This window comes from Ambystoma mexicanum, chromosome 10, assembly GCF_040938575.1.
Source record: "Ambystoma mexicanum isolate Mex_15411 chromosome 10, UKY_AmexF1_1, whole genome shotgun sequence".
NCBI lineage: Eukaryota > Metazoa > Chordata > Amphibia > Caudata > Ambystomatidae > Ambystoma > Ambystoma mexicanum.
Genome location: NC_090932.1, coordinates 101,476,567 through 101,492,693, shown reverse-complemented (window position 1 = coordinate 101,492,693; position 16,127 = coordinate 101,476,567). Strand labels below are relative to the sequence as shown.

The window sequence follows — 16,127 nt, the reverse complement described above, 5'->3', positions numbered from 1 at the left end:
GGGCACTGTCTCTCAGGGAATTCCAGATGGAAGGGGAAAGGAGCTCAGAAAAAGATCCATAACGGCCCCCACCAGGAAGGCTCAATGGAAGTACGGGCAGGCGGTGGGGCAGCTTAATGTTCTCACGACTAAGGAAGCGGAGAGGTTCCTTCTGTTTGTATGGCAGCAGTTCTACACACAAGCCAAGGCTTACAGCGAGACTCCTCAGGGGAGCGGCAAATTCTAAAACTATCACCAGAATCATTGATGATCGGGGAAAGGGATTCTCCCACACTGCAGACATACAAGAATGCTTTGTACAATATTATGCAGACCTGTACTCATCACAGGGTCCCTCTGGCAACCTTCAGGGAGAATTCTTAAACAAGGTCAGCCTGCCCATGCTGTGGTCCGGGCACAGAGAGGGTTTGTGGTGAGAAATATCAGAAGATGAGGTAAAAGAGGTGATTGAAAAGCTCCCCCACAACAAATCTACCTGATCAGACGGCTTCACCATAACATTTTACAAAACCTTTGACACCACACCTCACCTTACTATTTAATGACTTCTGGGAAACCGGTCATATCTCAGCATCGATAGAAGAGGCCAAAATTACATTAATTCCTAAGCCCAACAAGGATCACACAAAGTGTAGTTCCTATAGGGCCATAACCCTAATCAACGTAGATGCCAAAATGTATACAAAAATCATTGCAGACAGATTGGAGGGATTACTCCCCAATTTGATTCAACCCGACCAGTCAGGGTTTATACAGGGCCACCAGACATTTGACAATATGAGGTGTATAGCCCACCTGGTCGAAGAAGTACACAAAACCTCGACCCCGGCGGTCCTGCTTTCCCTCGGCGATGAGAAGGCCTTTGACCGGGTAGAGCGATCATTTTTACTTAATTTTATGGATAAAATGGGTCTGGGTCGTGATTTCATTAGGATGGTCGGGGCCAACTATAAGTCCCCCACAGCACGTATGCTCATTAACGGTTCCCTGTCAGAGGCCTTTTTGTTGAGTAGGGGCACAAAACATGGGTGCCCACTCTCGCCCATATTATGCGCAATTTACCTGGAACTGTTGTTCCAGTCCCTCCGAGAATTGCAGATGATATGCTCCTTACGTTAGCAAACCCAGAGCTGTCACTGGGGTGAGTGCAAGACTTCTAGCAGATTTTGGGGAGGTTTTAGGCTTGAAAATCAACTTAGCCAAATCAGAAACTACTTAACCTAATGGTGGCGGTGAGAGATGTACCACCATTGAAGGCGTCCTCGCCACCCAAATGGAGACCGAAGGAAAATAGACCTTTAAGGGTGGTTACAACACTGACACTAGCGGAATGATACAGGGGCAACTTTCCCCCGATACTGGTGTCCATTAGAACAGACCTCCATAAATGGGGCGCACTTACGTTTTCGTGGATGGACAGGCTGGCAGCAGTAAAAATTGTTATTCTGCCAAGGCCTGTCGATCTGTTCCAGGCCCCTACCGGTATCGATCCCCCAGGGCTTTTTTAAGGACCTATGTAAAATTATAGGCCACTTCATTTGGGCTGGCAAGAATCCCAGGATCAGCCTCTTTCAACTAACAGCATCGAGAGGGCAAGGAGGACTGGTGTTCCCCAACACACAACTGTAATGCGATGCAGCGCTAATTCGAATAATCAGGCAATGGTTTGTGGAGGATCTGGGGAAACTGTGGGTAGGCATGGACTGGGCGGTGGTGAAACAAGATCTGAAGGTGGTGCTATGGATTCAACGCTCTGACATACCTCAGTGCAATAACGAAATTCGTAGCAGACAAATGGGGCAGGTTGTCCAGGAAGTATAGCATCACCACTTTCCCCCCCCCCTTTACACCTATCTTCAACAATCCGGCATTCCCGCAGGGAACAGAGCGGGGGCTTTCCAAAAATGGCATTTGAGTTGGTGCCACCGGATAAGAGATATGTTTCAGGGGTCCGTAATTCGATCATTTGTTGAATGTAAACAAGTCTTTGGGTTGGACGAAAGGGAAAGTTTGAGGCATTTTCAAATTAAGCACTGCATCTCAAGCCCAGAGGACAAAAGGGCAGCTGTCCCTCAACTAACCCCCTTTGAAGGATGTCACTAGGGACCTTATATCAGGTCTTTATTGGACATTGCACAAATCACTGCCCCGGAGATCCTGGTCGTATATGGGGCAATGGGAGGGCTCCCTCGGGAGGGAGATACCCAAAGAAGGGTGGGACAAGCTTTGGAGACTAATTCCCAAGACGATCAAGTGTTCGCAATTGCAGGAGATTTGGTATAAAATACTGTTCTGTTGGAATTACACGCCACGCAAACGCCACAAGATTTATACAGGAGCCTCAGAGATATGCTGGACAGGGTGCGGGGGAATAGGTACATGGCCCCACATTTGGTGGAGTGGGCCCAAAATTGAGTCTTTTTGGAGCAAGGTACAGGAGGCTCAAGCTGTTACTTATCGTGCAACATTGGAAGGGCCCTGAGATATCATCCCTCCAAGACTGACCCAGGAAGGTTTGGGAATTTGTCGCTTTGAAATGGGCATCCTACACGATGAATAACGAGATTCCCTGATTTGCCACCGATTGGAAGGAGGTCCTCGACTTCCTTAGGGAGGATTACAGAGTCCAATGGTGCCCCCAACACCTGAAACTTTTGGTACTCTTCTGAACTGGAACTCTGGGCAACGGATGACCAGTATGTCTGTTCTGATAAAGGACCTCGCTGGGAGGGTGGATGAGACGGGTGTTTTTTTTTGTCGATTGTAGTTATGGTTGTACTTTGTGTCTTGAAAATTAATAGACAGCTAATAAAAATAAAATAATAACGTGTATAGCGGATGTCTGTAATTATGTTAAAGTAGCTTTTAAAAGATATGAAAGATATTTAGTCATTTGGGTATTTTAAGTACGTGTTTTATAATTTGAGATTCTGTAAGGGAGTGTTTTATCTATTGTGATTTATTATGTTGTGAATTTGTATTATATGAAGATGCCGAAACTCTAATTAAAATTGATCTATTACAACTTCGCATTTGTTGTTGTTGCCGAACTCAGCTTATTGTTTACCTTCCCAAATGCACCTCCATCTCTTCCCACAGGTAATCCCTACACTGCCTTCTGGTTTCCACAAAGAATTCATGTCTGCGTGGGTTAGCCGCTGCTTATTTGGTTGAGAAAATGTAGTCCTCCCAACCTTCCAGACATCTCTGTTCCCAAGATCAACATTTGGTGACTGTTCCAACGTCCGGATGCAAGTTTAGAATATTCAGGCATTTCTCTGTCTCTGGCCCTTCACTATGGTATTCTCGTTCTCCAAAAAGTAAACAGTTTTAAGAAAAGAACAGTCCAACATTAGTTTGTTAAAAAAAATAGTTGGACTTGTCATGCTGGATAAAGGGCGAATCCCCTCCATATTAAAGTGGAACAGAGGAAGTATAGATGAGTATTTTTTTGGAAGGGCATTAGGAGCTTTTGGGATCTTCCCTGCTTTCAATACCGGATTATCCATTGGGTACACTTGTTAAATTTAAGGGCAATGTTGCTAAATACGGCTCACATGTATGTCCTACAATTTTTGTACGTGGAGAGTTGTTTTAAAAATGCTTCCACACTGGTTTCAGAAATGTTTGTGCTCTCTTTCGTTCCTCGCCACACCTTGCAGCCTGTCTGAGCAGGTCCTACACACATTGTGGTGTGCCTCCTCAAACTAAGGTACCGGAAGAAGAGTCGGGGGCGCTGACCTGCTGTGCCACAGCTTGAATCTCTAGCTCTGTAGACACTGCAGTTCAGTCTCCCTCATCAGATCTGAGAGGGAATACTTTCTAGCTGATAACTGGGCATGTGCCAGCCATACGTTTAGGCATACACTTTGCAGTTGCTTTCACACGAGCACCATTACACAAGCAGTGTATACAGAGCATTAAAACTAGTTGCTGAGGATGCCACCACGGAGCGTGCGGATGGTGACAGCCTGAGCAGGAACCTCCCGCTCCACCGGGCCAAAAAGTGTAGACCGCCCCCCCGTGAGCATGTGAGCTGACACCATCCTGCAATAGCACCCGGTGTGTATTTGGGCGAAATCTGGGATGAAATCAGCCCATGGAGTGGAGAGATATCTCCATAATATAATCAGCCGGACGGCAGTGGCAGTAAACCCTGCCCCGCTGCTATATGCCTGTGGGGCTGCTGGCGCGGGATCCATCGCTGCGTTGCTGTCAACTTCGCCTGTGTCGAGAGGTGCTGGCGCTCCAGCCGCAGAGGACTCGTGAGCCGCTGAGGATAACAGTAAGCAGAAATCACTCCATCCATAATTCCAGGGCTCTGTTCTCAGAGATGAGGAGGCCCTTGCCCAGGGTGGCGATCCCTCGATCACGGACTAAGATTGGAGCCTGACCCCGGGAATGTGGGACCTCCCCTCATAGTCATCCTGTCTGAGGGGAAAGAGGAACTTCCTGCCAGTGGCCTCAGACCATAAGCAGCTCCGGTACCTCCAGGTGGAATTTGAGGCATCCTTGGGATGCCAAGGGGAGCCATAACAGGGTCCGCTTATCCTGGGCTCCACCCTTGCTATTACAGAGCGCACATGAGAGGAGTCCCTGCACTCAGTAGGTGCCCCGGAGGGAGGGAGCTGCAGCACAAAATAAAGGCCCAAATTAACACCGGACCCAACGGGGCAGCGAGAGACATCCACAAAACCTTAAGGCCCTGAGAGAAGGCCTGGGGGATAGATCCTCACCCTAACAACCGTTCATAGGAGTACATAGTTCGCAGGACCTTACCCGAGTAGGCCCCCTGCCTGAAGTGGAGATAGAGTCTCACTGCTTGTACTTTTCTTAAATGAGGGGCACCGTAACTTCTTTGCAGCATTGGGGCAACTTTCCTGGAAGCCGAAGAGAGCCACAAGTGGGCCCACTCCCCTCAGGCACAGCCCTTGACTACACTGGAGCTAGGAGAGAGGACTCCCTGTGCACACGAGGAGACCCAGGTGCAGCTGTTCACAAACTAAGGTAAAATCCCCAAAGGACCCCCTCAGGTGTTGAGACACCGAGAGCTAGCTGCAGGGATTGTAAGCCCCAGGGAAACGTTGGAGTGCTGGAGGAGAGATTAAATGCTCATTCCAACTCTGGGGGTAGCCTCCTTCCCACAAATGTCCCAGCCACTGGGGGTGCATCCTCTCTCTGGAAGTGGGGGGAGACCTTGACTGGCAACCTTATCAAGTGGTCAGTGCCCTGGAGACAATGGGACCCAGATTCTTGAAGCTCCCCCTCTGATGGAACGGAAATCCGCTCTACAGAGATTTCACTAAACCAACCAGTACCCGACGAAGACCACAGTAGATCCTTGTGCCATGTCAGAGAAGGCTGGGGACTCAGCGTCTAGCAAGAAAGATATAGATTCCTTATTGGAGGCGATACACCGAATGAGAGCTGAAATAGGCGGCAGGCTAGACAAACTGGACGAACGTGTGAACAAGATCGTTGACAGGGTACAAGAAGTAGGGAATAACCAGTCCTCCCTAGACATGATGGAAACCCAAATTGACATGAGACTCTCAGAGAATTGGAATGAAGCGAAATGGAAATTACCCTCAAAATGGACAACTTTGAAAACAGAGAGAAGAAATAACCTGAGATTCTTTGGTTTCCCAGAGAAAGTGGGTAAAACGGAAAGAGATATAAGGAGATCCATATACAAAGTAGCTAAACTCTTGTTTGGAGACGACTCGATCAATGAACCAGCCATTGACGGAGCTCATAGAGCTGGAGGGAGTTCCAGAGTTCCACTCTCTGTTCTTGCCCACTTACATAATTACTCAGAGAAAACAAAGATTCTTGATAAGGCCCAGACAGGGGGCCTGATAAAGCAGGGGTCCACCAAAATAATGATTTTCCAAGATGCCATCCTCATTTACATTGGCGAGATGCAGGATGTATAACCCACTCACGAAATGGCTAAACGATAAGGGAGTGCGGTAAAGATGGGGTTTCCCTTTCTCCATCTCTATTGAGTACAACGGCTATAACTATAAATGAATAACTGAGTATGATATTCAGAGGGTCACAAGAGAACTCGTGATTAGCATGGAGGACCAGGCCCAAGAATCTGACAGCGGTAATCTAGAAGGGTTGAAGCACAACAGGGCTCCCAATAGGTGCTGTGTTCCAGGCTCATGGAAATTTAAGAAACTGAATACGCTGCCGAAAGGGGGCACTTGATTGCCATGCAAGTCTGGGGACCTATGCAGATAAGTAACACTCAGTCCCCGTTCCCTGTGTTTGCAATTATTATGTTGTGGTTCGATAGTTTACATTTCATGGATATAGGGTTGGGAGGTCCGCAAACCAGTGGGAGGATACTCGATGGTGATGTTTTGTTAGTGACGGGGGGTATACCCCTTAGTCATACAGTTAATTCAATATTAGTAATGTTTCTTTTATATAAAAGCCAAGGGTGAGAAGAAGGGGGCTCTTACTAAAAGAGGTTGTATTATTGGCTCAATCCTGGGGAGCGGGATCACCCGGTGGTCCAGTCCAAGGCCAGAGATGGTTGTGCTTGAGGACTGGACGGTATGGGGTGGGGGGTAGGTTAAATAACAAAATGGGAGGTTCTAGGGGTTTGTGGTTTTTCTTACTTTTTTCATTTCTAGTGGTATTTTTAGTTTTAATATTGCAATGTTTACAAGTGCTATTAATGGAGCAGTGTTAGGTCATTACAGATACATTGTCAACCTTACATGTGTTCTCTTCTACCACAGAGAATGGCAGTTAAATGAGTGTCGAGCATGCTTATTTAATACTTGTGAATGGCTAATCTTGTGGTAAACATAGTACTTGGTTCTCTTAATTTCCACGGTGTTAACTCCCCCACGACGCTCTCATTGATAGAGTGAGAATTTCAACGATCCAAGCTAAACTTGCTCTTCTTACAGGAGACGCACTATTGGCAATTCTACAACGACGGAGAAAAAGAGGGTAATGGCACTAGTGGTTTCTAGCAGAATCGGCTGGTGGTGGAAAAGATCCTTAAAGACCCAGAAGGGCACTTTTTGTTTGTTAGGGCCCAAATACATGGGAACCAAATAACCTTGGGTTCAGTCTACTACCCGAACGAGGGGCAGATCACATTTTGGGAATCCGTAAAAGAGAAGATTTAGATGTTCGGGGTGGGACCAATAGTGGGAGAAGGGGATTATAACAAGGTGCTCAACCCACTCTCTGGAAGAGATTAGAAACGCATAAAGGTCCCATAGCCTCAGATGATGGAGTCTAAATTGGATTAACCGAGAGCTGGGGTTGATGGATTCAGTGGCCCTCGCGGCCTCGGGGGACTGCCCATTCACTTACTACTCCAAGGCCCATGACATAGATATCATTTTAGTCGATTTTACCCTGAAACCCTATGTCTCCACATCAAAAGTGATCCATGTCCCGTAGCCTGACCACGACTTAGTCTGTGTGAATCTGGGGAGTTGTTTGGCACATAGAAAGAAAGGGCAATGGAGATATAATGACTCCCTACTAAAGGACAGGGACATGGCGCAGACCCTATTGATAGAAATTAAAGACTACTTTGTCTTTAACGACAACAGAGAAACCAGTCCATGTTTTCTATGGGAAGGATTTAAAGCAACACTAAGGGGCATGCTCATACGAATTGGGGCACAAAAGAAGCGGGAAAGATGATGACTTGAAACAGAATTCAATTAAAAGATTGAGATTTTGCATCCGGGGTTCACCACGGAGGACGGTTGTCCCCAGCTAGGGCAGCTAAGCTAAAAAAGTATAAACCAGAGTAGCATGAAAAAGGTGATAAAATCTTAGCATGGAGACTGAGGAAGCAGTGCAAACAGAAAATGGTGACAAGCATTAATAGGCGGACGGGGGACTCAGTTTATGACCCAGAGAATATTGACAATCAATTTAGGACCTATTACGAAAAAATATATACATCAGAATACGCAGGCGATGAAACCCACATAGCTAATTTCCTTAATTCCAGTCCGCTCCCGGGCCTCCCTCGGACATAGATGAACCAATTACGAAAGACGTTGTTATCCGAACAAATAAAACCATGAAGATGGGCACGACACCAGGAGAGGACAGATTATCGGTTAGATTCTTTAAAATATATAGTACCTTATTAGCCCCTTATTTGGTGGTACGCGGGTCCAATGATCTCTAGGAGGGTAGCCCACTACCAGAGTCCATGTTAGGAGGTATAATAGTGGTTATTCACAAGGCAGGTAAGGACCCAGCCTAATGTGCATCATATACGCCCATATCCCTTCTGAACACGTAAAAATATTGGCTAAGTTTCTGGGTAACAGAACAGAGAAAGCCATCCACTGAGTTCAAGTAGGCTTCATATGAGGGAGGCAGGGGTCAGACAATACAAGGAAAAATATCTGCCTCATGCATGTAGCACAAATAACAGGCCTAGACACAGCTCTGGTCTCAGCAGACACGGAGAAGGCTTCTGGGGGTGGAATGGGGCTACTTGTCTAAGGTGTTACAAAAAATGTGATTCAGGAAAAACTTTACGTATGGGATAGCGGCCCTTTATAGCTTCCCGGCAGCAAGAATTCAGGTTAATGGCACGTTAACAGCTCAGATAATATTAACTAGGGGGACGAGACAGGGCTCCCCCCTGTTCCCCTTATTATATTCCCTTTCAATGGAACCCCTGGCAATAACAATCCGAACAAACCAAAGAATGAAGGGAATCCAAAGTTGAGAAACTGAGTTTAAACTGTCCCTATTTGTGGACAATATTCTAGCTTATATGTATGATACGGACAATTCCCCCCAGTATTGCTTGCACAGATTTCGTCCTTTGGTAACTTTTCTGGTCTGAAGATAAATATAGGAAAATCGAGTGTTATGCCCATCCGGACGGCGGGCTCTAACCTAGTTTGAGGAAGGCACGGTATCTAGCAGTAGACACAGACACAATAGATACAAGTTTTGAAAACTTTTATTTACACTTTTGATTGGGATGGTAGAATTCCTAACTGGCCCTAACTCTAAAATGGGAGGAATCGACCATTAAACAAAAGCAAATATGTCCAAGCCAGTCTGGTCAAACTAAAAAGACCTATACTAAAAAGAACTAACTTTGTACTCCTTCTTAGAATAACAAATGTGTTAAGGGACTACAAAATGAAAATAGTGTCTCAAAAGGAAATGTCAGAATGGCTTCAGCACCAACTCCCTTCCCCAGGTTGAACCCCATGGGGTTTAGAGAGTCTCTCAAAAAACAAAGGATGGGTGGATGTCACAGTCCTGTCAGTTTTGCACACTTTGGCTTACTGGTACAATTCAACAGTTCAATCTGAGGCTCTTAACTGATTTAGGTTTCGCCCGCCTTGCCTTCAAGACTCAGTTCATATGCTCTCAATCTCTTACAGCTCTGCACAGGCTTCCCTCTGCCGGGCTCGAGTCTGTCTTTCCTTTGTGGGGGGTTCCCTCCCCCATGTTTTACCTCATATATCTTTCCACTGTCGAAGACTTTCGAAACTGCAAAGAGTTTACACAGACCTTTGCATGACCACTTCAATCTCTCTTTTACCAATCCTTCAATTCACAATCAATAACATCTTGTGGCAGCAATGCTTCCTGGCACTTAGGATTCTCCTTTCATCAGTCTGCCCTCTTGGCCTTTTCAACAGTTCATGTGCAATACCAATACCTCTTAGTATTTGTAGTTCTTATCGGTTTTTTAGTTTCATGTTGCATATTCAACATCAATTGCCTCTTGGTACTTGTAGTTCTTATTCGTAGTTTTCATTCTCTCTCTCTCTCTCAATCACATGCCTGCTTGACCTTTTCCAAAGTTCTTTTATTTTACTTTTGCCCTCTTGTCATGATTTACAGTTCACAAATGTCACTTTCTTCTTATTCAATTTTCGCTCCTTATCGCGGTTTCCTTTGATCTCTGCTTTTAATATCTTTCACAACATTTCACGGAGACTTTCAAATGTGTGGCTTCCTATTGCAGGACCACTCTGCTACTTTGCATCCTTCTCTTTCAACAATTGTCTTTTTGCATTTGCGTTTTATCGGCACACGTGCAACCTTCAACTTTCAAGTTACAGTCACTTTTTCCTCTAACATCAACAAGACTTTTCTTTCCCTCGATAACTCACCGGCTATGTTAACTGGATTTCTTTCATATTTTCCCCGCAGCTCAAGGCCGTTACCAAACCCTCTTCTGCTCCTCCCCAACTCCGCTGTTCACCTGGGCGGGTCGGTGGCTGCTTTCTGGCAACTTGAAGGTTTCTTTCATCCGATCTCCTGGCTTTGCTCTTCGACTGTTCACGGCCTCCCAAAAGGACAGAAACCCTGCATGGCTTTCTCTTGATCCCCTTAACTGTTGATCAGCCAGTTGGCCTTCCAGCTTCCACATAGTGGTTCGCCTCAGCCTCGGAAGAGCTGTTCCTTCTCGTACCCAGCCTCGCTCAAAGTGTGCCTTTACGCGCCACCTTTTATCTTCACAGGGAGTGTTAACATGTGGCAGGTGTACATTGTAAGGGCTATGTGCCTGGCCTCCTTACAGGGACAGGGCCAATGCAAGTCAGGGGAGGTAATCCTTCTAGCCCCATTCCTCATCTTCCCGTATGCAGTACTTTTGTCAAAATGAAGTGGGGAGGAATTATGTCTTTTTTTGTCAAAATGAAGTGGGGAGGAATTATGGGGGTTGTAGTTTCCCAGAAAATAAGCAAGGATAGGGGTTAGATGGGTTGTGGAAAAAGGGGGATACGATGTCTCACCATTGGGTGCTTCTCCCCACTCCACGAGGGCCCCCTGCCCAGGTGATCCTCCCGCGCATGTCCACCCCCAGGGTCGGGATCCAAAAGCGATGGCCTTTCCCTGGCCACCTGAGTACGGGATACCCGGGGACTAGGTAGTGAAACACACTCTGGTTTTTCACACTAGACTCTAGTGATAGAGCTGATGGGATGAGGGTAGAGAAAAAAGAGATCCCATATTTAGGAATCTGCCTACCTAGGAATCTTTTAACATTGAAGCCCATTAACTTCGACCCTATGCTGGACAATATTAAAAAAAGACCTCAAACGCTGGTCCTCAGTGGTACTGTCCAGTTACGACTGATTGGTAACCATAAAGATGAATGACCTTCCCTGCCTTCTTTACCTCTTTCCTGCTATACCCTTCCCCCTCCCGGATATCTATTTTTCGGAGTTGCAATGTGTATAAATAGGTTTATTTGGCAAGAGAAAGTCTCGAGAATTAAACAATTCACTCTCACACTTCCTAGGGACCTATCCCGATATCTACGTATATTATAAGGTCTCACAGCTTTGAATCCTAGTGGAACACACAATGGACGACTTGAGGAATTACTGGGCTTATTTAGAGGACCTGGAATCTCACCCCGAAAAAGTAAGAAATCTACTATGGGTGCCGCCGAGGTTCATAGCAAGGAGACTAAAAGGTCACCTAACGCTCAGAGTTTTGTGATCTCTCGGGAAGAAAAATAGCAAGACCCTAGAATTATCATCCTAGCCATTGCCCTTGACGTTAGTGTGCGGTCCCCCAATCCACCTATCCCCGCAGGTTTTCCGTCATTCACAGGTATGCACAGACAGAGGCTTGAAAGAGTAGGGCAACTATTTGTACCGGGTTCCTTCATTGAATACGATGCTCTGAAAACTGGAAAGGGATCCTCTCTAAGATTTATAAAGCCCTTAAGACCTCACAGATGGGGAATAGATAAAACTTTAAAACAAAATGGGATGGCTTGGTGGCTTGGTGGGCAAAGTAATTGCTAACGAGACATGGAGGAAAGGTTTTACTGCCACCTTCCATGGCAACTTATTTACCTCTGCAATAACACAATTTTAAAATGTTTCATGGGTGGCACGGAGACTTTCTCTCAGGCTCTCCATTATGTTTCTGGGTATGCCCCCCCCCCGTGTGTCCAAGGGCGCATGGTCAAATTGGCTCCCAATTCCACATGTCGTGGTATTTTCCGAAAGTGCAGATTTACTGGGGAGAAATCCTGAGCTGGATTAAAGATATGTCGGGAGAAGATCTTGCCATGGACCCCCTCCAGATGCTACTAGGCATACCCCTAATGGGGAGTGAACGATACAAGCTACCAAGGATCACTGAGGGAATGTTAACTGCGGGTAGAGTAGCAGCGGCGCAGAAATGGAATCTCTGTGAGGGGGGGGGCTGGGAGCACAAGCTCCGAGACATCTTTACAATGGAGAAACTCACAGCAATAGTGAAAGATCATATGGGGGAGTTTCAGGAAGAATGGGGGCCCGCTGCTTAGAAAATGGGGGAACATTGATGAGAGAGGATAGTGCAGATGATTCATAGGGGAGTGTACTGTATGGGAAGCTCACAAGTTCCTGGTTAATATGAGCGGTGAAGTTGGAGGGAGTGGATCTTCTAATTGCGGCAGGGGAGGAAGGGAATGCTCAGACCAGTGGGAAACCGACGCAAGTGGGCGAACACCCGTTACGTTATCAGAGCCAGGATCGAGAGAACCAACCTCAAGGGGTTCAATTATAAAACTGCCCTGCTATTATGCCAAATCAATTTTTAAAGATGTGGTTGTAGTAACATGCGATTACCTATATAATTTGTTTTCTTATTGTAGGGATGTATTGGGATGTTTTGGGTGGGGACAGGGGTAGAATTGGAGGGTGGCATCATAACTGAGTTTTATGTGATGTTGGTGAAATCTTCAATAAAAATGTAAGTTTAAACAAAAGTTGCTTACCACAGCAGAGTGGCAAATCCCCTAATAGGCACCCCTGATGGCCAGCGCCCCCGGCAGAAGACTAGTTCAGTTAATGATTGTACCAGCCCTGGTGCCCAGACACACTTCTACCCTACTTGTCCTCCTTGGTTCAGGCTAGATTTGCTAAAACAGGTGCTCTTCTCGCACCAACACTCCCGCACACTAGGAAAATGCTCCCTTTGCTCTAATACGCCCACAGAAGCATTGTCTACATTGGCCCCTTGTGTGAGATCACCTCCTGACATGGCTACTAGGGATGACTCTCCCATAAACTGAGGACAATACACACCCAAGAAAGAAGCAAAATATACTGGTACATTTGGAGGACAACAAAGAGAGGTTCGATTTAAGAGGAAGATAAGCTTACATGACAAACTGACTATGACTGCAGTTAGTGCATGAAGGTGAGGGAAGAAAGGAATCACTTGGCACGGGATGATGACAGACAGATTGTGATGTATATGTGCAACATTCAGAAGCATCGCTGAGGCAGGCTAGCATGTATAAGGGCACAGATCTGGCGACCGACCGACACAGGTATTGAAACTGTTCACCTGCACCCATTCCCTCCAGGTCACAATTAGGACTTGAATTGTTGGGTTACGGTTGAGTATAAATAAAGACCCAGTCAAAATGTGCAAATGTAACATTTAACGGGGGCTTTCTTGAAGATAGTCATGAAATCCCAGGAAGCAAGAACACCTAGCCCTGGGTCAGATCAGAGTGCCCCCACAAGACCACTACCACGTTCTAGAGAAAGAGGAAACCTTAATCGCAGTGTTGCTTCATTCCTTACATAGTTTTAGAAAATCATACCTTTCTGTGATTCTAAACCTTCCAGCAGGTGTAGGACCTCCTCCTGTATTCGACATTCCAAGGTGTTCTTCCCAAGCCCCAGTTTGCGCAGTGTTACCGCGCCAAAGCGTCTCTGCTGCTGCCAGACGTGGCCATTGGCTCCGATGATTCCTGCGGCAAAAAAAGCACAGCTCTTTTCAGGTTCTAGGTGCCAAAGAAGGAGCAGCGCTTGCAGGCGGCCATCTTAAGACCACTCAGCTAGCTGAGCTGCTATCTCCAAACATGCAGGTCAAAGGTTTCCATCCAGGCAGGGTGGACTCATCTGAACATGCTTCTCAGGTTCAAAACATGAGTTCTAAGGGCAACAAATGTACTACTGAACCAAATACCCCAAAACAAAGATAACAGATGTGATAAACATACTTTATTGAAGCAACAATCAATCACTCTTGCGAAGTTTGGCTGCATGTTGCGCTTTGACAGATAAGTAAAATGATAATAGTTTTGCTTTTTCCTATTACATCAGCTGGCAGCTGTTAAGGATCAGTATTAAGGAATTGAAGTATTACAACCAGAAAATAGGTTATCAATAAGCAACTGTTTTAGAAAATTGTGTAGAATTTCTGAATTGATGTTATTTTTTATTTTATTTCTTTATTTGTATATAGTAATACAACTTTTACAAATTTCAAATAGTAAATTCAGTTAAAATTCATATATAAGAGCAACAATAGTTAAATAGTACAATACAACACTAGATGTAAATACAATTGCCAATACTATTCCAAATATATAAATACAAATATAAACACAATCACAGCAGCATTGTACATTGTAGCTCATACTCCCTAAAATCACATCACATCAACTGCATAGCGTTGGCACCGTGGCTCACCACAGTTCTATCACATCCCCCTACATAATTCATAAAATTCAATAAATAAACTTAATATAATAAATAGTTAAAACTCTCAGTATCCGGGCCCTAACCTACTTGTGTACCCCATTCTCAAAGTTAAGTCCCAAACTATACCAGTTTTAAAGAATTCATTCTACAGACCAAAACAATTGGTGGGACCCAACAAAAACTTATATTAAAAATTAATTTATTAGTTATCAAAGGGTAGATAAAATGAAATGTATCATAACAAACATTGAGAGAAACATCTTTTCTCAAACAATGTATACAAACATTTAAAAGACAAAATACACAGTTCACAAATTAGAAAAGGGGTGAACAAAACAGCACATATAATTAGTGACCACTTTGTATCGCAAGAACCCAGGCATATTCCTGTGGGTGTCTCAGATTGTCGACATGTTTCGGCCTTATTGAACATTAGACACTATCCCTAGTGTCTTGTTTTCCTCTAAATTTATGGCCCATCTTCAGGACAAAATGTCTTCAATAAAGTTGGTACTTCCTCTATAACCCAGGTTGATGTGCTATTACTAGGACTATGCATTGACCCTGGGTTGGCACATTCAAGATCATTCTCATGAGCCCAACTTTTAAGAGGCCAATAAGGGCCACACACGGGATTATGTAGCCTTCAGTGGCATCTTGAAAGGGGGCAGAAGACAAGCACTGCCCAGGTGCAATGGAAATCAAGAAGAAACCAAAATCATTCCAAAAACATTAACGACTCTCGTGCTGTGTTACTCTTGATCAGAAAAGAAAATCACATTGAAAAGAGCGAGACAGTTTGAAATGCATTTATTGACTCAAATGACACCCTTGAAATTGCATTAATTGCAGATCTGCAGTGTAGTCTCGTCACATTCTCATATCACGTGGCAGGGACCACTGGGAGGCGGGAAGGGGAGGAGGCCAGGGGAACAGGTGAAGCCCAGTTCCAGTATTATATACATTAAAGACGTGTTGCACCCCAGCTCCTGCTCTTTCTTGTGCGAGTGTAGAGTGCATATCAGCTCGAGTGTAAGGAGGTCCACGAGGGACTTGACATTGGCGACTATGCGGACTGCAATGTCACGATGCCCGCTCCCGGGGAGCCGGCTCAGGCCCTGCGTCCCCGAAAGCGGACATCAAGTCCCCGGGGAAGGTCCCAGCAACCCCTTATAGGGGCCCTTTGGACAGCGTCCTGGCGCCTATGGCGCCAGGCTCATAGAAAATGTCAGTCCTGGCGCCATAGGCGCCAGGCTCATTATGAAAGTGTTTGGGTGCACTTACCTGATGCAGACCATGCTGCAGAACCCCGGCCTCCTTGAGGCCTGAAAGGAACTACTTTACCTGTGGGACTCATTTACCACCCGGGCGTGGTCGGGGAAGGATACATACCTGATTGGAGGAAGGACACATTCTAGGAACTTCTTCCAAGGCTATTTAAACCACACCCGATCAGCCACACATGCTTCGCATTGTTCTGCATCTAGCAGCTGGACGCTCACCGTGTCTGCTCCTGCATCTTGACTTCTGCCACACCTGCCAGCATCCTGAATCACCTGCAAAGGAAGGGAACAAGAGAACAGAAGAAGGAAAAGGCCTCACCTGCTAAATCTGCATCCCAGATACATTTCGCCGCCAATCCTGAAAAGG

The 16,127-nt window shown here is 45.7% G+C and overlaps 1 protein-coding gene across 1 annotated transcript in view; it reads right to left on the bottom strand.

Annotated features, from left to right (window-relative positions):
- LOC138491199 (cytochrome P450 2J2-like) overlaps nt 1-16,127 on the bottom strand; it is a 382,346-nt gene that overhangs the window by 226,138 nt on the left and 140,081 nt on the right. The window contains exon 3 of the mRNA XM_069617584.1: nt 13,592-13,741. Within this exon, the coding sequence (XP_069473685.1) occupies nt 13,592-13,741 (150 nt within the window). The remainder of the gene's footprint in view (nt 1-13,591; nt 13,742-16,127) is intronic.